Source organism: Nicotiana tomentosiformis, chromosome 5 (genome assembly GCF_000390325.3).
Source record: "Nicotiana tomentosiformis chromosome 5, ASM39032v3, whole genome shotgun sequence".
NCBI classification, from domain to species: domain Eukaryota; kingdom Viridiplantae; phylum Streptophyta; class Magnoliopsida; order Solanales; family Solanaceae; genus Nicotiana; species Nicotiana tomentosiformis.
Genome location: NC_090816.1, coordinates 4,913,342 through 4,939,382, shown reverse-complemented (window position 1 = coordinate 4,939,382; position 26,041 = coordinate 4,913,342). Strand labels below are relative to the sequence as shown.

At 39.4% G+C, this 26,041-nt stretch overlaps 3 protein-coding genes and 1 non-coding gene across 4 annotated transcripts; 1 reads left to right on the top strand and 3 right to left on the bottom strand.

Moving 5' to 3' along the window:
* Positions 1–1,616: 1,616 nt before the first annotated feature.
* On the bottom strand, positions 1,617–2,443 carry LOC104116875 (SKP1-like protein 1). Its single transcript, XM_009627826.4, has one exon. The coding sequence runs from the start codon at positions 2,437–2,439 to the stop codon at positions 1,966–1,968; it is 474 nt and encodes a 157-aa protein (XP_009626121.1). The 5' UTR covers positions 2,440–2,443; the 3' UTR covers positions 1,617–1,965.
* A 713-nt stretch (positions 2,444–3,156) lies between these two features.
* Positions 3,157–3,873, bottom strand: LOC138891864 (uncharacterized). Its single transcript, XM_070175546.1, has one exon. It carries the CDS (start codon positions 3,871–3,873, stop codon positions 3,157–3,159), a length of 717 nt encoding a protein of 238 aa, XP_070031647.1.
* Positions 3,874–4,970: 1,097 nt separating this feature from the next.
* On the bottom strand, positions 4,971–6,017 carry LOC138891863 (uncharacterized). The gene is made up of 2 exons (XM_070175545.1): positions 5,772–6,017; positions 4,971–5,681 (listed from the first exon to the last, which is right to left on the bottom strand). The coding sequence occupies exons 1-2, from the start codon at positions 6,015–6,017 to the stop codon at positions 4,971–4,973; spliced, it is 957 nt and encodes a 318-aa protein (XP_070031646.1).
* A 12,453-nt stretch (positions 6,018–18,470) lies between these two features.
* Positions 18,471–18,577, top strand: LOC117281634 (small nucleolar RNA R71). Its single transcript, XR_004512257.1, has one exon. It is a non-coding gene; the product is annotated as a small nucleolar RNA R71 (small nucleolar RNA).
* Positions 18,578–26,041: the final 7,464 nt, after the last annotated feature.

The following is a 26,041-nucleotide window of genomic DNA, read 5'->3' as shown; positions in this document are numbered from 1 at the left end:
AGCATGTCCCCCTCCCAATAATACATATTTAGCTGTTATTGTTGTTTTCTTGTACATATACTGTTATCTGTACAGGTTTATTATGTGAGTGTCTTGTCATAACCTCGTCACTACTTCGTCGAGGTTAGGCTCGACACTTACCAGTACATGGGGTCGGTTGTACTGATACTACATCTGCACTTCTTGTGCAGACTTTGGTACCGGTCCTAGATGATCGTGAGGCTTAGCAGCTTGGATTTTTGTAGTCTTGAGACCCAAGGTAGATCTGCTGGCGTCCGCAGACCCTGGAGTCTCTTCCTAGTTTTATCATTTACTGTTTCTTACTTCAAAATAGTTTATTTTCCCTTTTCACACTCTGTTTGTAGTAAATCATAGTGCTCGTGAGTTGTGACTCCAGATCCGGGTGGTAGTAATTAATGAAATTTTTATATTTTCCCGCACTCGTTGTATTCCATTTTGCTGTTATTTAATGAATTGAATAAGGATTGGCTTAATAATTCTCTAATGTCGTCTTGCCTAGTAAGTGGAATGTTAGGTGCCATCACGGTCCCGACGGTGGGAATTTCGGGTTGTGACACTCTTGCTCTTTGGGTGACTCGAACTCATAACCTATTGGTTGGAAGTGGAGGGTGCTCACCACTTGAGCAACCCACTCTTGTCGTGTAATGTGCGCTTCCTATTCAAATTCGTACTTGGTCTACCTGCAAAGTAACTCTAATTCAACTACTAAGGATATGAATTCTTTTTGGAATTAACTTGAGTTTATGTCTCGAACCAAAATAAATTTGACTTTATATTACGAATCCTTGTTATTCTAGAAACTAACTATGATATTTTTTAAATTACCAAAAAACCAATAAAAATATAGTAAAATAAGACTAAAAGGGTATAAAAGTCGATCGATATTTTAGGGATATTTTAGTCGTTCAATATTTAGCGTGAAACATTCATACTTTTATAATAAAATATAGATAGATAGATAGATATAGATATGATTGCAAATATATATTTAGTTCAACCTTGCCTCTTCGATGACTATATATGTTTTTTATAATCATAATGTATGGATTAGGTTAGATGCACTTTGACTAATTTTTCGATTGGGCTCTTGGGTCGTCCGGACCTATATATAGTAAAAGTGATGACCTGGTTGTCCCCAGACCCCTGCTCTTGGGTCGTCCGGACCCATATATGGTAAAAGTGGTGGCTTGTATGTTCCCACACCCCTTATCATACATGTTTGTGTTTTTGGCGCTCGCCTTATGGTCCTTAGTCCTCTTTGTCCTCTTTTGTCGAGATGCCTTTTAAAAAGAATTTTTTGCGTGCCGGAACAAGACCCACTATACTAAATTTAGCTCGTTCGAGTAGGGGATTCCCCAATAGATTTTACATATTAGGATTTGGATGCACCTGCATATAAACATATGGATATGAATGTCCATTTAGATGCGGCTAGAAAGGCTCTTTTGAGCGATGATGACCATGATCATGACCATGACCATATTAATACTAACTCATTCTACAGCTTAGATAGCTCCAGTCCTTGAAATCAGATCCAACAATTGATAGTAGAAATAAAAGCCAAAGTAATATATGTTGTTTCTCATTATATTTAATGTAAGAAAAATCTTTTTGGTTACATCAAAACAATACTAGTTCGTTACTCGTTATATTTTTCTTTTCAGCAATCGAGCATAAATCTAATTTAATTAAGTAAAAGAACTCAAACCATCCAAATTAAAAATCTTAACTTTACGAATTAAAAGTTAAACAATTGTAACAAAATTGAAACTTTATGTATTTTAACAAACAAAGGAGACAAATTAAGAACTACTTTTCTAGACAAACATTGAATTACACTAACGCCGAAAATAATTAAAAGAAAAAAAAAAGCAGACAAGGGAAAAAAATAGAAATATAAAAAGAATTAACCTAAATAGCAGCCCATACAAATAAAAATAAAAATTACTCAAAAGCCCAAGCATTCTCTCTACGAACTTCCTCTTCTTCCTCAGGGGTATAATCATTTATTATACCAAATTTCTTACGTATTTCTTCTGGACTTTTTCCTTTCATCATATTTGCAACCTTTTCACACAATAAATCCAAAAGCTGTTTTGTCTCTAAATAATTAGCTGCAAGAATTAAACCAAACAACATCTCTAAATCTTCTTCAACTTCTTTCAAAAATTCATCGTTCAATTCTTTCAACTCGCGCACACTGTTAAAGTCCGCTGTCACATTAGCGTGTTTTTTCCAGTATTCGATAACTTTGGCTAAGATTTTGCTGCTTACGACGGGCAATGGAATCGCGCTATCAGCGCAGCCATCTACCACCATGTTCTTGATTGTTTGTGCTTGAACAGCAACATCTTCTTCCACCTCAAACTCTTGCCCGTCCGAAGATTTAAGAATCAACATCTTTTTTGCTGAAGACATATTGGCTAAAATTTATGAATAAGAGAAGAAGAAGAAAATTAATGTTGTATAGGTGGTAATTGGTGTGTATGGATATAAATAGTGTTTATTTAATTCGAATTCTTGTGTAATAAGGAATAGGGTTTATGTGCCGAGGTTACGTTGCTCTTTCAATTCTTGTGGAATAAGGAATTGAAAGTAATAAAGAATATGGAATCTGTCATAGTATATTATTAGGTTTAGAAAATTGATGAAATAGTAATACTTAGTAAATTTTTTCTTTACTTAATTAATATTGCTTATTTTTGATATATTTTTTCTTTCTATTCTTGTGGAATAAGGAATTTTAATTAAAAAGAATATGCAAATCTGCCATATTAGGTTTAGAAAATTGTTGAAATGGTACTTACTACTTAGTACATAAAAAAGTTATTGCCATATTTTTTTTTGGTAACTAAATTTTCTTTATTTACCAAGTAAATATGCACAAGCAGATCAAACAAAATCCATAGCAGGTTTGAACAAATGGCCCCAAACCTGCATCTTCATCTCATTCTAATACTTCTATCCCTATTGCTGTGCTATTCTACATACAATTTTAAGGGTAAAAATCCAACTTAGTCATCTTCCTTCGTAGCCTAACACATGAGGTGCTTCGACAATATACCTCCTGGATAATGTGCCTTACTATACTCATCATTGCTTTACTCTTTCCTTGGAATATTCTCATACTCCTTTCTATCCATATAGCATATATAGTTGCTGCCAACGCCATCTGTAAATATGAGCTTCAGCAGTTTTCCCTTTTCCCTGTTTTATAGTCCATTCCTTCTCAACTTGCCAAGTCATAGGCTGCCTAGCCAAACCTTGCCAATGCAGAATCATATTCCATATAGCAGCTGATACTGTACATTCGAAAAATAGATGTTCAATGATCTCTAGCGCTGCTTGACATAACATACACCTTAAATCCCCAAGTTGCTTCCATTGTGCCAATCTGTCTCGCGTGAGTTGTCTGTTATTCAAAGCCAGATATAATATAAAAATCCATCTATGTGACCCTTGATTGTTGCATATAAACCGTCTCCATTTAACCTTAGGAAACTCCCCTCTCAATTTATTATAAATCACCTTCGTAGAGAACTGTTGCATGTACTGTACATCATCCTCCATATAACCTACATTTGTATAAGTTTCCTTAGCCTTCAATATTTTTCTCACCACCCATGAAGCCTGTGTTGCTCGTTCATTCCAAATAGGTCCATCTTTTTTATAGTAGCTGTGAATCCATTGGACCCATAACTTGTCTTTCTTTCGACAAAGATTCCAAAGCATTTTACAAATGATAACCTTGTTCCAAGTGCTCACATCCAAGAAGTTGAGTCCTCCTGCTATCGTGGGACAACAGAGTTTGTCCATCTTATTAATGCTTTCTTGGACATGTCTACACCCCATGTCCAAAGAAATCTTCTACAAAGTGATTAAATTACCTTCACCATTTTCTTTGGCAAGATAAATACCTGAGACCAAAACACCTGTACCGAGAAGAGGACAGATTTGATCAACTGTACTCTACCAACATAGCTTCATAGTTTTAAGGTCTATGAAGTGATTCTACCTATAATCTTATCAAGAAATGGCTTGTATTATAAAACCGATGTCCTTTTAGTACTCAGGGAAACCCCTAGGTACCTAAAATGCATCTCTCCTTTTGCAAATCCTAGGACCTGTATTATATTGTTCTACTCTTCCTCATGCACTCCTCCAAAATAAATGGAGCTTTTGTCTATGTTTTCCTCTAGACCAGATGCTTTGGAGAACTTTTGAAAATAATCAAACACCATATTTACATACACTACATCCCCACTGCTAAATAACAGTAGGTCGTCTGCAAAACTCAACTGTACAATATTCAGTCTTTCACACTTAGTATGTTAGTTGAAATCATGTTGCCTCTTTAGTGTCTTCAAGATTCTAGTGAGGCACTCCATGTCTAACACAACCAGAAAGAGAGACATTGGGTCCCCTTGCCTTAATCCCTTTTTGGCAGGGAAAGGGGCAGTAGGGTACCCATTTATGATGACTAAATATGAAACCAAACTTATACATGCATCACCCATTATACAAATTTAGTAGGAAAGTAAAGATAAGTGAGGATCTGTTCTATAAAACACCACTCAACTGAGTCGTAGGTCTTTCTAATATCTATCTTCAACATGCACCAAGGTGACACCCCTTTCCTTCCATATCCCTTTACTAATTCATGACTCATTATAATATTGTCTGTGATCACTCTCCATGGTACAAAGGCTAATTGGCCCGGATCAATAACATCATTCATTACATCTTGCATTTTATGTGTCAGTATTTTAGAGATGATCTTGTACAATATCGTATAGCAAGAGATGGACCTAAACTCAGAGTTTCTAGCTGGATTTTGTACCTTTGGGATCAGTGTTATTGTAGTGCAGTTGAGGGTTTTATACATGACCCTTGTGTCAAATAATTGCAACACTGCCTTAGTAATCTCTTCTCCTACTACATGCCAAGTTTTATTTAAAGAAATATGCATTGAAACCATCACGCCCTGGTGCTTTAATGTCATCAATATCTTTGAGATCTTGGACCACTTCATGTGTAGTTACAAGTGCAATGAGGGCTAATTGATTTTCTCTGCTCAGTACTCTTCCTTGTTTCATAATCATGGGATTTACAGCTGGTAGTTGGGTAGCAGCAGATCCCAGTAACTTTCCATAGAGCCCCAGTACTTTACTTTTTATACCTCCTTGATCCTGAACCATGTTCCCGTCAGCATTGATTAAATTCTTGATCTTGTTTTGTGCCAACCTATTCTTCATGTTAGCAAAGAAAAAAGCATTATTTAAGTCTCCTAGTTTTAGCCACTGTATTCGAGCTTTCTGACAGAATATACTTTCCTCAATATTGCTCCATTTCTCAAGCTCTGATTTTAGTGCTCCTTCCTGATCAAATAATGTATGCCCAGGTCCCCTCATTTGAGTTTGCAGGTCTGCTAGTTGTTGTCTTAGTCGACTCACTTTCTCGCTTACCCCATTAAATTCTACTTGATTCAATTTCTTCATCTCCTGTTTAGCTGCTTTCAGCTTCTGCCAGACTTTACTCATGCCAATACCATTATTTCTTTGATTCCACGCTGCTGCCACTGCATGTAGGACATTTTTATGCTCATCTAAATAATTAAGGAATCGAAAAGGCCAAGGTCCTCCATGTATCTCTTCTTCAAACTTGATACATAAGGGGGTATGATCTGAAAATTTTGGGTTCAAGATGTTAACCTCCAAGTGATGATATTTGATACATCATTCTGAGTTGACCAGTGCTTTGTCAATTTTGGTATAGATATGAGTGTTTGTCCAATTATACTCTCTTCCTACTGATTTCATTTCAGTCACTCCAGTATCAAAGAGATAGTCACTAAAATCCTTAGTTTTTATCTCAGTGACATGATTTCCATATTTTCTATCTTCAACCTGTAATACTGCATTATAATCACCCATGGCAAGCCAAGGGCCCTGCTGTGAACTCTGTATACTCCTTAAAGCTTCCCACAACCCTCTCATGTATTCTATTATGTGCAAGCCATACACGACTATAAAATGAAATTCCATGCCCAAATTACAGACTGTAACTTTTCCATGAATAAACTATTCTGTCGTCTGCTCAACATCAAATTTGATTGCATTTTGGTCCCATACTATCCAAATTCTGCCTCTCCTATTGTGGTTGTAATTGTGACACCAGCTCCACCCATTCTCTATCTTCCTTAGAATTGCTGCAGCATTACTTTCTTTGACTCTATGCTCTATTATTGATATCATTACTATATTATTATTCTTCATAAACATCTTTAACTCCTTTTGCTTATAGGTCTTATTAAGATCTCTCACATTCCATGTAGCTAGCTTCGTGTGGGAATGAACATATGCGTATCATTTTCATCCTCCCATTGTCTTCCTCCATTCATTCTTGTGTTATTTATCATCCCTTCTCCTTCAAGCAATATATTAGGTCTACTCACAGGATCAAATCCATTCACCACTTTAACAGGCTTCTCTCTCCTAACTAGTGCAGTAGGAGTCATTTTACCTTTACCAAAATTATTCTGCTGCCCTATATTATAGCTCCCCTTTGTAGCTGACTTGTTTCGAATTATTTTCCATTGGACTCCTTGTAATTGATCACCCTCAGCATTGGATTCTTTGCTTGTTCCTTCTATCTCATTTTGCTTTCTCTCAATCTGTTTCCCTTTTGCCTTTTCCCCTTGAATTTTTGGTGCATTCTGCCCCTCATTCCCTTGATTGTTTCCTGTGCGTCTCACCCACTGCTGCTTTGGTTTTGTAGCTCCACCTCTTTGCTTCCCTACAAGTGGCTTCTTATTCTGAATCGGATTGCATGAATGCCCAGCCTGTAAGCAAGTATAACAGTACTCCGGTACCTAATCATATACTATCTCTTGGTCATAAACATCTCCCGTCAGATCTTTGACCTTAATAGTCTTTGGTAAAGGCCTAGTAGCATCCATTTCCACTAGTAATCGAGCATATGAAATCTTTTCCACTTTTTTCGTGCATTCAACTACATAAACAGGAACTCCAAGCCCACTTCCAATTCTGCTTAGTATTTCTCTTTCCCAATAACTCATAGGCAAGTTCGGCAGTTTCACCTATAGAGGGATCGTTTGCAAAACTTCACTATGAAAATTAAACGTAGGTGCCCAAGGTTTGATGATAATTGGTTTGCTATTTATCGTATATGGCTTAGAACATAGAACGACATCTTTGTCTTCCAAACTATTAAAGTGAACTACAAAGTATCCATCATTATGGTAAAATACCTTTGGCTTTAGGGCAAAATTCCATGTTGCAGCAATAAATCTTTCTAGGGCTCCAATAGTCGGATCCTCTCACACGACATATATGATTAGGGCTTGACTCCATTTTGCACTGCCTTTCTCAATTTCCTCTTTATTAAGCTCAACGATCTTTTCTCCATCTTGTATGATTGGGGCAATATATGTAAGATTCATCCCCCTTTCTGCCATTTTGTTCCTATTAAAGAGTGTTTCCCAGTCCCTCTTCTCCCCTGGCTATGCATTAAGAAGCTTATTTTGTGCTTTACTCGCATCAATTTGTAATCCCCCGGGGTCAATAGACAGGCCAATTGCTCGTCCTTCAATTGATAAGCTCCTCTTGCACGAACCTTCACCTCCTGGTATAGCAATTTGGATTTCCCCTCCTTTGGATCCCGTTAGCGGCTGATTGCTTAGGGTTTTTCCTTGGATTACCACTCCTACATCTGTAGGTGGTGTTTGCAATAACGTAATCCGTTGCTGTTCCGGCACCGGCTCTACACCTCGTATACCCCTAATTGGTGTACCACTAGGTGTTTTCAGTCCTGTGTTACCTTTTCCCAATTTCTTTATGCTACGCACTCCCAGAGCTTCTTTGATTACCTCCGCTGCATGTCTAGAAGCTACTTTGGTAGCTTTCGACCGCTTGATAATGCACAACTATGCCTTATAAAAAGGACTAAGCGGTCGTTGCAAATATAATCCGGTTAACAAGTCCGAAGTTGAATCCCACAGGGAATTAACCTATTAAGCACAGGTACTAGACTCGCACAAATTCGCGCAATCAATATTCAGGAATATTTAAATAACAAATTGGATATTTACTAACTAAATATCACGTAATGAAAATACAGTAATTAATAACTAACTATGAACCGGTTGTAGACAAGAATTGGAATGATATAAGGTTATAATTTCCCATATTGTCGGAATCCTTTCCTCTATGTTTCCTATAAATTTGCCTAAGTTTTCTCTACCGATCATGAGCGCTCTGAGTGTCGTAATTCTCTCCTGAGTAACAATCATAATTTACTAGACATATTCTTCCAAATTATGCTAGCTGGCACAAAGTACGGCTCACTCGATCGCACCAAGGTTTCGTTATTCCTAATCCCACCTTTAAACCCTTCGTATTGATCCCTCATATACTTTAGGAGTGATGTTGTTCAACAACTACCTAAATATTCACTTTCTTCCGAGTAATACACACTAATTAGGCATAGTCGATTGAGAGCTCTTCAACCAACCACAATAATAACGTAGTTGAAGAAATAGAGAAAATACTACGGCAAATCTATATTAACGTAACAGGAAAATCCTCCTCCAATAGGTTTCATCAAAACCCTAGATTATGAGTTTAGCCACTCATACTCATAGTAACAATATCACACCTATTTTGCATAAATAAATTACAAAGTAAAGATGTAGGAATGTAGAAATCGATGATTCTATCTCCTAACTGGTGTTCCACGAGCTATTCTTGCCTCCGGTTGTAAAACTCCTCCAAAAGTGGTGTTTTATGTCTATTTATATGTGTAGAAAAAGACCTAAATGACATAGGTCAAGTCCTAGTCAAACCAGGAGATGAAATAAGCCTTCAAAATCTGGAGTAAGCGCACCTTAGACCATGCCTCGCGAGGCTCCACGCGAGATCAACCTCGCCTAACACTGTGCAGCGCCAGCTCCCACGCGAGCTCGAGATCGCCTCACCCTTCGCGATTTCTGCTCCTACGCGAGCTCATAGGCTCGCATTGCCAGCTTCCACGCGAGATCAAAGGGTTGCCTCGCGAGCTTATTCATCTTTTCACTGCTTAATGCATTCTTTATTCTTTCCACAGTTTTCAAGCACACTTTATTCTTTAAATCATCCTTTTGCTATAATTTCATCTCTAATTCACCTACACATAAAATAGACTCCATTAAGAGAAAATAAAGTGTAGTTTAACATTAAAGCACATATAATGCAAGGTAATTAATGTACTAAGATATGGAATTATAGCTACACATCAATACCCCACACTTAAACATTGCTCGTCCTCGAGCAATCAACTACACTTATAGATACGACCTTTTTAAGCAATTCCCTTAACTCATCACACCATGAATCTTTTAAATAGACTAAGCACAAAAGTGTAACATCCTTACCTCAAAATTTGACTCACAATTACCATGCCTTATTCACAATGCACTTACTTACTCTAACATGGAGGTCAATGACATTACCTTTCCTTTATGAATCACGTGCCCTCACCCAACAAAGAGCTTAGTTCCACACACAATGAGTTTTAAGAACGTAAGAACTCAAGATAGGAAAATTCACTTGCTCTTAGAAATAACATTCATATGCCACAAATGATACACCATAGGCTTGCTCGTAGTGTCATACTCTACTAATCGAGCTCATTCAGTCTAGGATCAAGTAGGACTTTAATTGGTTGTAAGGTAGGCTGTGGGTCGGGTAGGATACATTTGGATATGAGTGACTACACCTCCCTTAAGCACTTTAATACATATACTTTAACACTCAAGACCATACTTATGTCAAACCAAAACTCCACCTTTACTTCCATGTATAATACCCCATACTTCTTTAAGCACAATTACATCACTAGCCACCATCATCAAGAATTATTTTTCATACAATACAACCATATATATATATATATATATATATATATATATATATATATTTTCTTCAATCCAAGTGGCTTTTATTGATATATTTTTTTCAAAACGGTGCACCTTTATCCTTATTTCATTTGTTCCACTCAAAAGCCAAACCACCACCCCACACTTTAACATTTACATAATTCATCACAATTTAAGTGCTCATGAGAGGTGACAAGATTCAAATATATGGTCGATTCAAACAAAAGGGTAAGTCTTGTAATGTGGTTATCAAAGAAGAAGGATTATAGGCTCAAAGGGGTTAACTACGTTACATAACATTTAGGTGGGTCAACTATATATATTTGGCTCAACAAAGAAACGCCTATATCACTTCCAAGACTGAACAAGACTACTATTTCGCTTTGCACACACACGGGGCAAGTTCTTGACATAAAATGCAATGCACAGAATACATACAAACCTCACACGCACATGGCACATAACTCACTCATGATTGGTTTTAGCACGACACTCCAGTCAAAGCAGTTAAGCAAATATAAGAATCTATGATTTAAGGTACTTATACTAGAGTCAAAAACTGAGCCTAAGCGTCACAACCAAAGTACTCACTATTCTCAAGGCATAACACCGTCAATATATATCGCTGCAATTCAATTCATATCCCAGTGGTTTCTACTCCTAAAAATTAAAACTAACTACACCCGGTTCAACTAAAACCCTTGGAAAAGAACTGCGGTCCAAAGAAAAACTAAGGGGGAATTACTACACTACCTATAAAGAAAATCTCTTTTTTCTTTAGACTTTATTCCCTCAAGAAAACTATCTAAGAGATCCATCGTCAGGAAGAGTCCAATTGTTTTCTACTTAGCAAGACGACACTACACAATTGTTTTTAGAGAGCTAAGACGACACTAACTAAAACAAAATTAGTACATTATAACAACAAAAAGAAAAAAAATATTAACTAAAACAAGACTACTATTTACAAGTTACCACCCCACAGTTATTTCTCATGCAATGTCCTCAGTGCATTCACAAACTGACAAAATAAGAAAAACAATGAGTAGGGTGTAGGAAAACTCCCTGATCAAGCCGCGTCATCGCCATCCTCCTCAGAGGCTGCCCACTCCTTGTATTGCTCTTCCTCATCCTCCTCCTCCTCATCCTCATCATCTGACTGCTCCAGCTCGACCTCGGACTGCTCAGGTGTGTTGACATCCTCATCATCTGGGAGTCTGTATCCATCACCAAGCCCAACGAGCGGCTGAGCATGAGCATTGAGCGGGAATACTTGCTCCAATATGGCCCTCTACTCTGTAGTGGCCGTCCGTCCCCTGATCCGATGTTGCAAGTCCATCATCCCATATAAATGTGCCATAAAGCTGTCATCGCGAGCATTGCGCTTGGCACCTGTCAGTGATAGAATCGCATCCTCCTCCTTAACCCAGATACTTGTAATGTCAATTAGTCGTTGGGGCTGATCAATGATGTGATCAAAAGGTTTTTCCTCCTCAACCTCTTCGTGCCTCAAGAACTGAGTAACATATTTGCAAATGGCATTCGATCGATCCTCTTACTAGTTCTTACTAGAGACATCTGGTAGCGGATCAAATTACCCACATTCACCTTCTGACCCGTCATGAGGAAATATAGCACACACGTCCTCTCACGGCTAATAAACGTGTCATGATTGCAAGGTAGGAGCCGTGTATTAATCAGTTTCAGCCATACTTGAGCCTTTTCCCTGATCTTCTTCTTGGGGAATTTCCTGTGCCGATTTGTTTTCTTATCCCGAACCCAAGCTGTCATAGAATTGACACCACAAAGAGTGTGTCTCAGCTCTCGATATGTAGGATGGGCGATGAAGTAGTCAAATGGCTCCTGAGGAACATCCGGAGCACCTAAGAAATTACATATTGCCGTGGCTAAAAAATCTATCAACCGTCCACGAATCGGCACCAATTGTTCAGGATCCTTTGGATCAAACCCGACATAGAATTCACGAACCAGATTAAGATTTATTTCTCCTATATTTTTGAACACATAACTCAACCCCAACTCATAGATGCCTCTCCAAATCGCCTGGTACTTGGCTTGCAGGCGACGCTCATGAATAGCAGCTTCTGGATGTACATGTTTTGGCCTATAATGCCTGTACCAATCTTTAGTATGTGAGGGGTATGATTTTGAGTCAAAACTCCCGCTGCCCTTGAGGTTGTGGACAAGTGAATGCTATAGCTGCCATGGGTTGCAGTCCTTCAACTTGACTTGAAGTGGCTTCACCCCCTTTTCTCTTCATTGGTAGAGGTGCGGAGGAAGCCTTAGCCTTAGACAGAGCAGTGGATGTGGCTTTGCCTTTACTGGTGTCCTTCCTTGGAGGCATGTTTCTATCTACACAAGTGAGCATTAATCAGTTTAGGATGCATTACAACATTCAAAACATGGTCTTGCGACCCCACACTTAAGAGTTAAACACGTGATTTTTCATAATTTTCGAGGTTACTCAGACTTCACCTCATATTTTCTTAGCATGAGAATAAAGCAATGACACATGGGTTCTTCCTATAATTTCAAAGCATCGGGCTACCGGTGAGCCACCACACACTTAAGATTTTAAAGTGGTGCACGACTACATAGCACTAGTCTGATAATCTCGGAGACTCGGGCTCCAATGGGGACAAAGAATGCCTTTGAGGCATTATAACAAACACTTAGCATGCACTAATGCCATGTGAGTGCTTGTAGGGGTGATGGATTGCCTCACCCTCCCAAATCGGCTTGGGATTTCCATACTACCACTTGTTTTCACAATATCAACACCATTCCTATGGGGTTTATGGGGTTGGGACATACAAATACATTGTTACAATGAAGAACAACCCCAAATTTTGTGTCTAATGTCATGCATTCACCCAACTCGAAATTGCCCAAAGAATGGAGATAGAAATCATACCTTAGATGTTTAAGAGGAGGGATTTGCCTTTGAATTGCTGTTGCAAGTGAAGGAAATAGCAGAAGATTGCTTGTCTTCAATGGGGTTGTGAGGGAAGGGGTTTTGCAGAGTTCTTGAGTGTATTTTGTGATCAATGAGGTTTGGGCATTTAGGTTAGATTTTTAAGGGAGGGGGTTAAAAGAAATAAGGAAAGAATAATTAAAATAACCAAAAAATGCACTTACCTGGCGACGAGAGGTTGCTTCTCGCCTTAACCCCTCGTGATTCGAGCTCCAATGCGAGCTTTTGGGATTGCGGCGTGAGGCCTAATGCCAGATGCACCTTGCCTCACCCCTCACGAGGCGAGCTCCCACGCCAGATGCACCTCGCTTTTTCTCTCGCGAGGCGAGCTCCCACGCGAGCTTTCCATCAGGCGACGCGAGACCTAATGCCTGGCCCAACTCGCTGGGGACCAGGCGATGCACAGTGCACTGTACGACTTGCTGAAATTACCTGCAAACATGTTAGTACCTAAAAACGAAAAGAAAAATTCTAACAACACTAAAGATTAACTACGAATTAGGTTGCCTCCCAACGAGCGCCTTAGTTAATGTCACGGCGTGACGAATACAACATTACAATGGGTTGCCTCCCATGAAGCAACTGATTTAACGTCGCGGCACGACGCATGAAATCGACTTAAGGCTCGCTCAACATTGGTGGCTCTAGAAAATGATTCACCGGCACTACTTTCATATCATCAATGCCCAAATAATGTTTTAACATGTGCCCATTGACTCTGAACTTGCGAGAACCATCTTCTGAAGCAATCTCTACGGCTCCGGTGGGATGAATCTCTAGCACACGAAATGTTCCTGACCATCTTGACTTAAATTTTCCCCGAAACAACCTCAATCTCGAAATGAATAATAATACCCTGTCTCCCGGCTTAAAATTTCGCTCACGAATGTTTTTGTCGTGCACCCTTTTTTCATTCTTTCCTTGTATAACCTCATACTCTCAAAAGCATGGTATCGTTACTCGTCAAGTTCATGTGGCGCCGTGACTCTACTAATTCCAGCAGCCACCACGTCCAGATTTAATTGTCGCAATGCCCAGAAGGCTTTATGCTCTAACTCCACTGGCAAGTGACATGCCTTTCCAAACACCAATTTATATGGCGACATACCAATCAGAGTTTTGAATGCAGTGCGGTAAGCCCATAGCGCATCATCCAATTTTCTTGCCCAATCAGTCCGAGTAGCATTTACAGTTTTGGTCAAAACACTCTTGATTTCTCTGTTTGACACCTTGACTTGCGCACTTGTTTGTGGGTGATACAGAATAACAACTTTATGGTGAACACTATATTTCTCCAACAACTTTGCAAAGGCTCGATTGCAGAAATGGGTGCCCCTATCATTGATGATAGCTCTTGGAGAGCCAAATCGGGTGAAGATGTTCTTTCTCAGAAAACCAATAACTGCCTTCGCGTCATTTGTTGGAAGTGCCACGGCTTCTACCCATTTCGAGACAAAGTCCACCACTACAAGTATGTACTTGTTATTATATGAGCTGACAAATGGTCCCATAAAGTCAATTCCCCATATATCAAATACGTTTACCTCTTGAATTGGGTTCATGGGCATTTTATGTCGACGGGAAATATTCCCCGTCTGTTGGCACTCATCACAACTTTTCACCCAGAAGTGTGCATCTTTAAACAACGCCGGCTAATAAAAACCTGACTCCAACACCTTAGCCGTTGTCCTTACACCTCCAAAATGCCCTCCATACAGTGAAGCATGACATGCCTGCAAAACAGAAGATTGATCTATCTCGGGAATGCATCTCCGGATCATGTTATCAAGACAAATCCTAAACAAATATGGTTCATCCCAGAAATACATGCGACAATCACGAAAAAACTTTTTCTTTTGCACAGAAGACAAGTCATAGGGAACAATACCGCTTGCCAGGTAATTTGCAATATCTACATACCATGGTGTATCCTCGAGGCTCATTGCTAAGAGTTGTTCCTCCGGGAAAGTCTCCATGATCTCCTCCACCTCAACCTTCTTCTCCGCTCCTTCAATCCTAAACAAATGATCAGCAACTTGGTATTCTGTTCCCTTTCGGTCCCGGATTTCCAAGTCGAACTCTTGTAGCAGTAGCACCCATCGAATTAGGCGCGACTTTGAGTCCTTTTTCTCAATTAGGTACCCGAGGGCAGCATGATCAGTGTAAACAATTACCTTTGAGTCTATCAGGTATGACCTGAATTTATCAAATGCGAACACCACAGCTAGCATCTCTTTCTCTGTCACTGTGTAGTTCAGTTGGGCGCCGCTCAAGGTTCCACTTGCATAGTAGATCGGATGCATGACTTTATCTTTTCGCTGCTCAAGAATTGCTCCCACAGCATGGTCGCTTTCATCGCACATCAGCTCGAAAGGTTTCCCCCAGTCGGGGGCCACTATGATTGGTATAGTCACCAGTTTCTTCTTCAACTCCTCAAATGCTACCCTGCAGTCATCAGAAAACAAAAAAAGGGTGATCGTTTTCAAGCAGTTTACACAAAGGGTTAGCAATTTTGGATAAATCTTTTATAAACCGTCTGTAGAAACCGGCGTGGCCAAGGAAACTTCTTATTGCTTTGACGGAAGTGGGTGGTGGTAGCTTTTCTATCACATCAACCTTTGCACGATCCATCTCCATTCCCTTACTTGACACTATGTGCCCCAAGACTATACCTTACTATACCATGAAGTGGCATTTTTCCCAATTGAGCACCATATTAGTCTCCACACATCTTTTTAGCACTTTTTTCAGTTTCTTTAGGAAATCATCGAATGAGTCTCCCATCACTGAGAAATCATCCATGACGACCTCCATTATGTCTTCTACCAAATCTGTGAAGATGGCCATCATGCACCTTTGAAATATGGTGGGTGCATTGAATAGGCTAAACGACATTCTCCGGAAAGCGTAGATGCCATATGGACAGGTGAATGATGTTTTCTCTCTATCTTCCAGGGCAATAGAGATCTGATTATACCCCGAGTATCCATCTAGAAAGCAGAAGTAGGACCTCCCAACCAATCTATCTAGCATTTGATCAATGAACGGCAAGGAAAAGTGGTCTTTTCAGGTGGCCTTGTTCAATCTTCTGTAGTCCATACAAATTCGCCATCCCATAACTGTTCTTGTTGATATCAACTCGTTGTTCTCATTTTGCACTGCATTCATTCCACCTTTATTTGGCACACATTGGACTGGGCTGATCTAGTTGCTATCAGAGATGGGGAAAATTATCCCTGTATCTAACCACTTTATCACCTTCTTTTTCACAACTTCTTTCATGTTGGAGTTCAGCCTTCTTTGATGTTCTCTGGAAGATTTGCGACCATCTTCACGTAAAATGTTATGCATATAGAAGGCTGGGCTGATACCCTTAATGTCTGTAATGGTCCAACCAATTGCAGTTTTGCACTCTATCAATACCTGCAAAAGTTTTTTTTCCAGCACATCTAACAAACCAGATGAGATAATAACAGGTAAAGTTGAGTTAGGTCCCAAGAAAGCATACCTGAGATGAGGTGGTAGCGACTTTAGTTCCAACTGTGGTGGCTCTTCGATCGATGGCTTAGCTGGAGGAGTCTTTCTTTCTTCTAAGTGAAAAGACTCAATTTCGAGCTCTCTTTTCTAGAACCCTTGGCCTTCAGGAGCCAGCACCCACTCCGCCAAGTCCTCTCCATTTACTTCTTCTAAGTTTGTGAGACAGGCTGCTAGAGGGTCTTTAGCGTTCAGAGTTTCATCTTCCTCCTCCAAAATTACATCCACAGTTTCTATGAGAGAGCAGTTAGCAAATTCACTTGGTCCCCGCATAGACTTCTGCACATTGAATATTATCTTTTCATCATTCAGTCTCATTTTTAGCTCTCCGGTTTCACAATCAATCAGTGCTCTCCCAGTGGCCAAGAATGGTCTTCCCAAAATTATGGGAATCTCCTCGTCAACCCGGTAGTCTAGAATGACAAAATCTGCTGGAAATACAAACTTTCCAACCTGCACTAGTACATCATCAAGGATACCTGATGGCCTCTTCACTGTCCGTTTGGCTAACTGTAGTAACATGGATGTGGGTCTGGCTCTTCCAATGCCTAACCTTTTATGGATAGCCAAGGGCATCAAGTTTATGCTTGCCCCCAAATCACACAATGCTTTAGCAAAAGCATAGCTGCCTATTGTGCATGGGATTGTGAAACTCCCTGGGTCTGACAACTTCTCAGCTACGGGTCTCGTCACTACTGCACTACAGGTATGGGTTAGTGTAACAGTGGCCAAGTCTTGGAAGTCGAATTTGTGAGACATTAAATCCTTCATTATTTTGGCATACCCAGGCATATCCCTCAAAGCATCAATTAGTGGAATTTTCACCTGGATTTGCTTTGCATCTCCATAAATTTCTTATATTACTCATCCTTCTAATATTTGGCCAATCTCTGTGGGAATGGTGCTGTAGGTCGCTTCCTTCCTGTGATTTGAATTTTATCTTGCTCAGGCACTGCTGCTACTATCATTTCTTGTGCTACCTCAGTCCCCTTTGCAACCTCTTTTTCTTTGTGTGTGCCCTCTTGTGCATGTTGTACCGTTACCTCAGTTAACCTTGTTGAATCTTCTACCTCAATGGGTACTGTCACAAGTGTTTTAGTTGGTAGGCTTTCGCGACTAATATCTTGCTCAAGATCTAGGTCTCTACCATTTCTTAGACTCACTGCCATAAGATGTTTCGGGCCCTACTCTTTTGGATTAACTTGTGTGTCGGTCGGTAACGTCCCTTGGGGACGATTATTTAGAGCCATCAAAATCTGTCCTAATTGAATCTCAATGACTTTTATCGCTGATTCATGTGAGTCCACTCTCTTTTTCCTTTTTCCATTGGCCCCGATCAGTTGTTACAACATTCCTTTAATTTCAGACAACCCATCTTCTTGTCTCACTATTTGCTGTTGTTGAGGTTGTTGATAAGCTAGCTGCTGATTTTGCTGGTTGTATCCCCGTTGCCTTTGGTAAGGCACAACTTGACCCTGTGGTCGAATAGTTCTAGGATTGCTGCTATTATTGTATTGCTGATTCTGTTTCCCCCAATTCTGATCACCTTGCCTCTGTCCTCCATAGTTGGCCGCATAGTTCATATCTTCCTGATAGTGCCGGTTGTCACTTTCCGCACTCCAGGAGCATGCATATGGTTGGTTAATGCATGGTGTACATAAGCCCCAATTAGTCACGTCAACTATGTGTACCTGCTGCTTCTGGCCTGATTCATCGATTGTTTTGGTGAGGATACTCATTTGTGTCATCAGAGTGGCCATATTTTCGGCTATGGAGTTGTTTGGGTCCAAAGCCACAGAGTGTACTACAGGAATGATTATAGAGTCTGTTGTCATCCATCCTGAGTTTTGAGCCATTTTATCAAGTAGAATTTTGCATTCTCTGAATAATTTGCTCAAAAATGCTCCACCCGTTGAAGCATCAACATTGGCCTTTAAGTTGTCTGCCAATCCCATGTAGAACCTCTGTCCCAAGATCTGATCTGGAATGCCATGATGTGGACACTTAACCAGCATACCCTTGAACCTTTCCCACGTTTCTTGTAATATTTCTGTTGGTCTCTATATGTAGCTCAATATCTCATCAGTTTGTTTGGAAGTCTTAATGGGTGGGTATAACTTGTTCACAAATTGCTTAACTAATTCCTCCCAAGTATTGATGGGGTTTATGGGGAGTGAATTAAGCCAAGTATGAGCCTCTCCCGTCACCAATAATGGGAACAGTAACAACTTTATTGCTTTCGGTGTCACATTAGGTTGCCTTTGCGTGACACATATCGACAGGAAATTTTTCAGATATTGCTGAGGATCTTCAATGTAAGACCCTTAGAACAGTCCCTTGTTCTGCAACAAATTTAGCATGTTTTTGTGATTTGAAAAGACTCCGCTTGTATCTAAGGGACTGCAATTGCGGTTGCCAGATTTTTGGCAGTGGGTTGTGCCATACAATGCTGCTTCAGGCACAAGAGGCACCACAGCCTAATTGTTCGGGTCATTCGCATTGACTCTGTTGATTGGATTTTCTATTCCGTCATCCATGTCTGGTTCGATTTGTTCTATTGAGTTCCGTTGATGTTTGCCCTTCTTGTTTGCATGATTCAGTGCCTTGAAAACTATCTCAGGATCTGATAATGCTTCGAACAATTCACCAGTTCTTGAGGAGTTTCTAGGCATGCACCTGTAACACCCAAGACTACAAACATTAGAATTGTAATGTATTTAGTTTAAAATGAAGAAAATTGACTACACTAAGAATTCTAGAACTTCTTTTGGCTGCAATTAACAACACCGTTAATTCCCTGGCAACGGCGCCAATATTTAATCACGCCCAACTATGCCTTATAAAAAGGACTAAGCGGTCGTTGCAAATATATTCCGGTTAATAAGTCCGGAGTCGAATCTTACAGGGAAATAACCTATTAAGCACAACTACTAGACTCGCACAAATTCATGCAAATAATATTCAGGAATATTTAAATAACAAATTGGATGTTTACTAACTAAATATCACGTAATGAAAATGCAGTAATTAATAACTAACTACGAACAAGTTGTAGACAAGAATTGGAATGATCTAAGGTTATGATTTCCCCTATTGTCAGAATCGTTTCCTCTACGTTTCCTATAAATTTACCTAAGTTTTTCCTACGGATCATGAGCATTCTGAGTGTCGTAATTCTCTCCCGAGTAACTACTACAATTTACTAAATATATTCTTCCAAATTACGCTAGCTGGCACGAAGTACGGCTCACTCAGATTGCACCAAGGTTTCGTTATTCCTAATCTCACCTTTAAACCCTCCGTATTGATCCCTCATATACTTTAGGAGTGATGTTGTTCAACAACTACCTAAATATGCACTCTCTTCTGAGTAATACACACTAATTAGGCATAGTCGATTGAGAGCTCTTCAACCAACCACAATAATAACATAGTTGAACAAATAGAGAAAATACTACAGCAAATCTATATTAACGCTACATGAAAATCATCCTCTTATATGTTCCATAAAACCCCTAGATTAGGAGTTTCTCTACTCATACTCATAGTAACAATATCCCACGTATTTTTCATAAATAAATTACAAAGTAAAGATAAAGGAATGTAGAAATCGATGATTCTATCTCCCAACTGGTATTCCACGAGCTATTCTTGCCTCCGATTGTAAAACACCTCCAAAAGTGGTATTTTTGTCTATTTATATGTGTAGGAAAAGACCTAAACAACATAGGTCAAGTCCTAGTCAAACTAGGAGATGAAATAAGCCTTTAAAATTCGGAGTAAGCGTGCCTCAGACCATGCCTCGCGAGGCTCCAAGCGAACTCGAGCTCGCCTCACCCTTTGTGATGCCTGCTCCTATGTGAGCTCAGAGGCTCGCGTCGCCAGCTTCCACGCGATATCAAAGGGTCGCCTCGCGAGCTTCTTCATCTTTTCACTGCTTAATGCATTCTTTCTTCTTTCCACAGTTTTCGAGCATACTTTATTTTTTAAATCTTCCTTTTGCTATAATTTCATCTCCAATTCACCTACACATAAAATAGACTCCATTACGCACAAATAAAGTGTAGTTTAACATTAAAGCACATAAAATGCAAGGTAATTAATGTACTAAAATATGGAATTATAGCCGCACATCACCTTCCTCTAGGCATCTCCGACCACTGTGCATGTTAGCTCACCTAATCGTACACCGAAAGAGAAAATGTAGTAAAAGTATAGTTATTGCTATATTCGAGTCTTATATACTTTCTTTATTTAAAAATGACAAATAATTTCTTTATTTACTTTCAGAGTATTTTCTTTTAGAAGAAGTACTTTAGTATTTAGCGTTAGGGGTCATAAGAATATTATGCACGGGCACATGAAATCTACTCGTGCAACGTACGACCACTTGAATCCTACCGATACTCAAAAACGTTGACGGACTCCGATTGACCTGAAATTTTATAGGTCCATAAAAAATGGCCTAGTGACTAATACTCATTGCTTCTCCATGACTAACATCTTTCTTGGCGTTTCTGGGTCGTGAAACTGGAATTAATGAGTATGTCCATTTTTTCGTGTGTTTATATATGTGATGATTTTTCTGAGTTTGGTTCACGAACTCCGATCGGTCTAAAAATTGGTGGGTCCATGGGATACGGCCTTGTGAGGAATACTCACAATGACTAACATTGTTTTTAGCGTTTCGGGGTCATAAGAATACTATGCACAACCACATGGAACATAAATTAATGATTATGTCTAGTTTTTGCGTGTTTATATACATGATAATTTAGCTAAATATTAGCGTTTTGGGGTCATAAGAATACTATGCACAGCCACATGAAACAAGAATGAATGATTTTTATGTCCATTTCTTCGGATCATGAAAAAGTAATTTATGATTAAATCTCTTTTTTCGTGTGTTTATATACATGATTTTTCTGAGTTTAGTTGACAGATTCCGATTGACCTACAAATATAGATCTATGGTGGATCCATCAGATATGGTCTTGTGAGTAATATTCACCATGACTACTGTCGTTTTTAAGCATTTGGGGATCATAAGAACACTATTCACAACCACATAAAATAATAATTAATGATTATGTCTATTTTTTTGTATGTTTATATACATGAAAAATTCCCTAAATTTGGTTACTACACTCCGATTGGCCTAAAATTTATTGAATCCATTGGATACGGCCTTGTGAGCAATACTCACCATGACTAACATCATTTTTTGGTATTTTGAGGTCATGCAACAGGAATTAATTATTATGTCCATTTTCCGCGTGTTTATATATATGATGATTTTCTAATTTAAGTTAACGGACTCTGGTCGGCCTAAAAATTGGTGGATCCATTAAATACGATTTTGTGAGCAATACTCACAATAAGTAAAATCGTTTTCAGCGTTTCGGGGTCATAAATACACTATGTACGGCCACATGGAACCTTCTTGTGCTATGCATGACCACTTGGATCCTACCAGTGCTAAAACAATTGACAGACTCTCATTGACGTGAAATTTGGTGGGTCCATTAAAAATGTCCTAGTGACTAATACTCATTGTTTCGCGGTGACTAACATCGTTTTTCGGAATTTCTTGGTCGTAAAACATGAATTAATGATTATGTCCATTTTTTTGTGTGTTTGTATACATGTCGATTTTTTCGAGTTTGGTTGACGAACTCTAATTGACCTAAAAATAGTGGATCCATCGGATATGTACTTGTGCATAATACTTACCATGACTAAAATCATTTTTACGGTTTCAAAGTCATAAGAATTCTATGCACGACCGCATAAAACAAGAATTAATGATTGTGTCCATTTTTTCCCGTGTTTATATATATAATAATTTTTCTAAATTTGATTGACGGACTTCGATTGGTCTAAAAATTGGTGGATCAATCGGATACTTTTGTGAGTAATATTCACCATGACTAACATAATGCTTTGGCATTTTGGGGTCATAAAACTGGAATTAATGATTATGTCCATTTTTAACGTGTTTATATGCATGATGATTTTCTTGAGTTTGGTTAATGGATACTGATTGGCCTAAAAATTGGTAGATCCATCATATTGGCTATATGAGCAATATTCACCATAATTAACAATATGTCATAAGAATACTATGCTCCGCCACATGGAACCTACTCGTGTTATGCATGGCCACTTAAATCCTAGCAGTGCTAAAAATAATTAACGGACTCCGATTAATCTGAAATTTGGTGGGTCCATCGAAAATGGCCTAGTGACTAATACTTATTGCTTCGCCATGACTAACATCATTTTTAGGCATTTCGAGGTCCTAAAATAAAAATTAATAATTATGTCAATTTTTTCTCGTATATATATATATATATATATATATATATATATATATATATATATATATATATATATATATATATATATATACACATACATACATAATAAGTTTTTTGAGTTTGGTTGACGGACTCCGATTGACCTAAAAAATAGTGGATCCAATCGATATGGCCTTGTGAGCAATACTCACCATGACTAACATTGTGTTTTTGCGTTTCGAGGTCATAAGAATACTATGTACGGCCATATAAAATAAGAATTAAAGAATATGTCCATTTGTTCATGTTTATATATATATATATATATATATATATATATATGGACTCCGATTGGTCTAAAATAGGTGGATCAATAGCATATGGTCTTGTGAGCAATACTCACCATGACTAACATCACCTTTTGGTATTTTAGGTTCATGAAATAGAAATTAATGATTATGTCCATTTTTTCGTGTGTTTATATACATGATGATTTTCTTGAGTTTGGTTGACGTACTCTGATTGGCCCGGATAAATTTTAGGAGATTCAGGTATGGTGCCCAAGCCCATGCAGATGGCGTAGGTTATAGCATCCGAAAATCTAGGAATCAGGCAGAATTCCAGTTTTATGGCCATAAAATGTCAAAAAACGAGGAACAATCATGGCGAAACGAGGAACGGTAATGGCGAGGCGATGACTAATAATCCTTAGGTTATTTTTTATGGCCCGAACAAATTTTAGTGAATTCGGGTCCGGGCGCCCGGACCCATGCATACGGCGTGGGATTTAAGCTACGAAAACCTAGAAATCGGGCGGAATTCTACGTTTTATGGCCCTAAAATTCCAAAACATGAGGATTGGTCATGGCGAGGCGATGAATAATGTTCCTTAGGTCATTTTTGATGGCCCAGATAAATTTTGGGCTATTCGGGTCCAGCCGCCCAGGGCCATGCAAATGGCGTAGGCTATAGCACATGAAAATCTGGGAATCGAGCGCAAATCTAGTTTTATGGCCCTAAAATGCCAAAAATGAGGAAAGTTCATGGCGAGGAGATATCTAATGTTAATTATGTCATTTGGCTCGAACAAATTTTAGGTGATTCGGGTCCGAGCGCCCGGGCCCATGTAGATGGCGTGGGTTATATCACATGAAAATCTGAGAATCGGGTGGAATTCAAGCTTTATGGACCTAAACGCCAACAAACGAGGAACTGTCATGGCGAGGCGATGACTAATGTTCGTTAGGTCATTGTTTATGATTCGGACAAATTTTACGCGATTCGGGTCCGGTGCCCGAGCCCATGCAGATGGCGCGGGCTATAGCACACGAAAATCTAAGAATCAGGCGAAATTCTAATTTCATGGCCCTAATATGCCAAAAAATGAGAAACGGTCATGGTGAGGCAATGAATAATGTTATTTATGTCATATTTGATGGTCCGGGCAAATTTTAGGCGATTCAGGTCTAGGCGCATGGGCCCATGGAGATGGCGTGGGATATAGCATATGTAAATCTAGGAATTTGTCGGAATTCTAATTTTATGGCCCTAAAAATGAGGAACGCATAACGGTCATTTCGAGACGAAGTTTTATTTAAGGGTGAGAGGGTTGTAACACCCTGAATTTTATAAGACAATGAGTAATGTTCCTTAGGTCATTTTTTTATGGCCTGGACAAATTTTAGGCGATTCGAGTCCGGGCGCCTGGGCCCACAGTACACAAATATCTTAGAATCAGGCGCAATTCTAGTTTTATGGCCCTAAAATGCCCAAATATGAGGAACTGTCATGGCGAGTTGATGACTTATGTACTTTAAGTCATTTTTAAAGGTTCGAACAAATTTTAAGCGATTTGGGCCAGAGCGCCCGGGCCCATGTAGATGGGGCATGGTTTATAGCACACAAAAATCTCAGAATTGGACGAAATTCCAGTTTATGGCCCTAAAATGCCAAAGCATGAGGAACAGCCATGGCGAAGCGATGACTAATGTTCCTTTTGTTATTTTTGATAGCCCGGACAAATTGAAGGCGATTCGGGTCCGAGATCCCGGGACCATGCATATAGTGTGGGCATAGCACACGAAAATATAATTAGTTTTATGACCCTAAAATACCAAAAAATAAGGAATGGTCATGGCGAGGCGATAACTAATATTACTTAGGTCATTTTTTATGACCGGACAAATTTTAGGGGATTCAAGTCCGGTCATGGTCCTAAAACTCCAAAAAATGAGGAACAATCATGGTGAGGCGATAACTAATGTTCCTTAGGTCATTGTTTATGGCACAGGCACCCAAGCCTATGTAGATGGCGTGGCCTATAACACACTAAAATCTAATTAGTTTTATGGCCCTAAAATGCCAAAAATGGGGAACGGTCAAGACGAGGCAATGACTAATGTTCCTTACGTCATTTTTCATGGCCCAGACAAATTTTAGGCGATTCGGGTCCGGGCTCCTAGACCCATGCAAATGGCGTTAGCATACGAAAATCTGGGAATCAGGTGCAATTCCAATTTTATGGCCCTATAATTACACAAAATGAGGAACGGTCATGGCGAGGTGATGACTAATGTTCCTTAGGTCATTTTTTATGGCCCGGAAAAATTTAGGCAATTTGGGTCTGGGCACCCGGGACCCTCCACATGGCGTGGGCGATAGCACACGAAAATCTGAGAATCGTACAGAATTTCAGTTTTATTCTTTTAAAAAAAGGAACGAGGGACCCATGACTCTGAGAATCGTACAGAATTTCAGTTTTATTCTTGTTCGGGTCATTCGCATTGACTCTGAGAATCATACAGAATTTCAGTTCCTTAGGTCCTTTTTGATGGCATTGCAAAAATTTAGGCGATTCGGGTCCGACGCCAGGACCCATGCAGATGGCGTGGGCTCACGAAAATTAGGGAATCGAGCGCAATTCCAGTTTTATGGCCTAAAACGCCAAAAATCCAGGAACGGTCATGGCGAGGCGAAGACTAATGTTCCTTAGGTTGTTTTGTATTGCCAAAAAAAATTTAGGGGATTTCGGTTCGGGCACCTCGGCCCATCAAGATGGTATGGGCTATAGCACATGAAAATCTGGGAATCATGGGGAATTCCAGTTTATGTCCCTAGAATGCCAAAATATGAAGAACGTTCATGGTGAGGCGATGACTAAAGTTCCTTAGGTTATTTTTTATGGCCCAAAATATTTTTAGGTGATTCGTGTCCGGGCGCCCGGGCCCATGCAGATGGCGTGGGCTATAGCACATGAAA

What these genes read in the sequence shown, in the direction of transcription:
- LOC104116875 (XM_009627826.4), bottom strand. Translation starts at nt 2,439, where the DNA reads ATGTCTTCAGCAAAAAAGATGTTGATTCTTAAATCTTCGGACGGGCAA.
- LOC138891864 (XM_070175546.1), bottom strand. Translation starts at nt 3,873, where the DNA reads ATGGGGTGTAGACATGTCCAAGAAAGCATTAATAAGATGGACAAACTC.
- LOC138891863 (XM_070175545.1), bottom strand. Translation starts at nt 6,017, where the DNA reads ATGAGAGGGTTGTGGGAAGCTTTAAGGAGTATACAGAGTTCACAGCAG. An exon ending in CCAAAATTGACAAAGCACTG is followed by an intron (nt 5,682 to 5,771) that starts GTCAACTCAGAA and finishes TTATGTATCAAG; the next exon opens with TTTGAAGAAGAGATACATGG.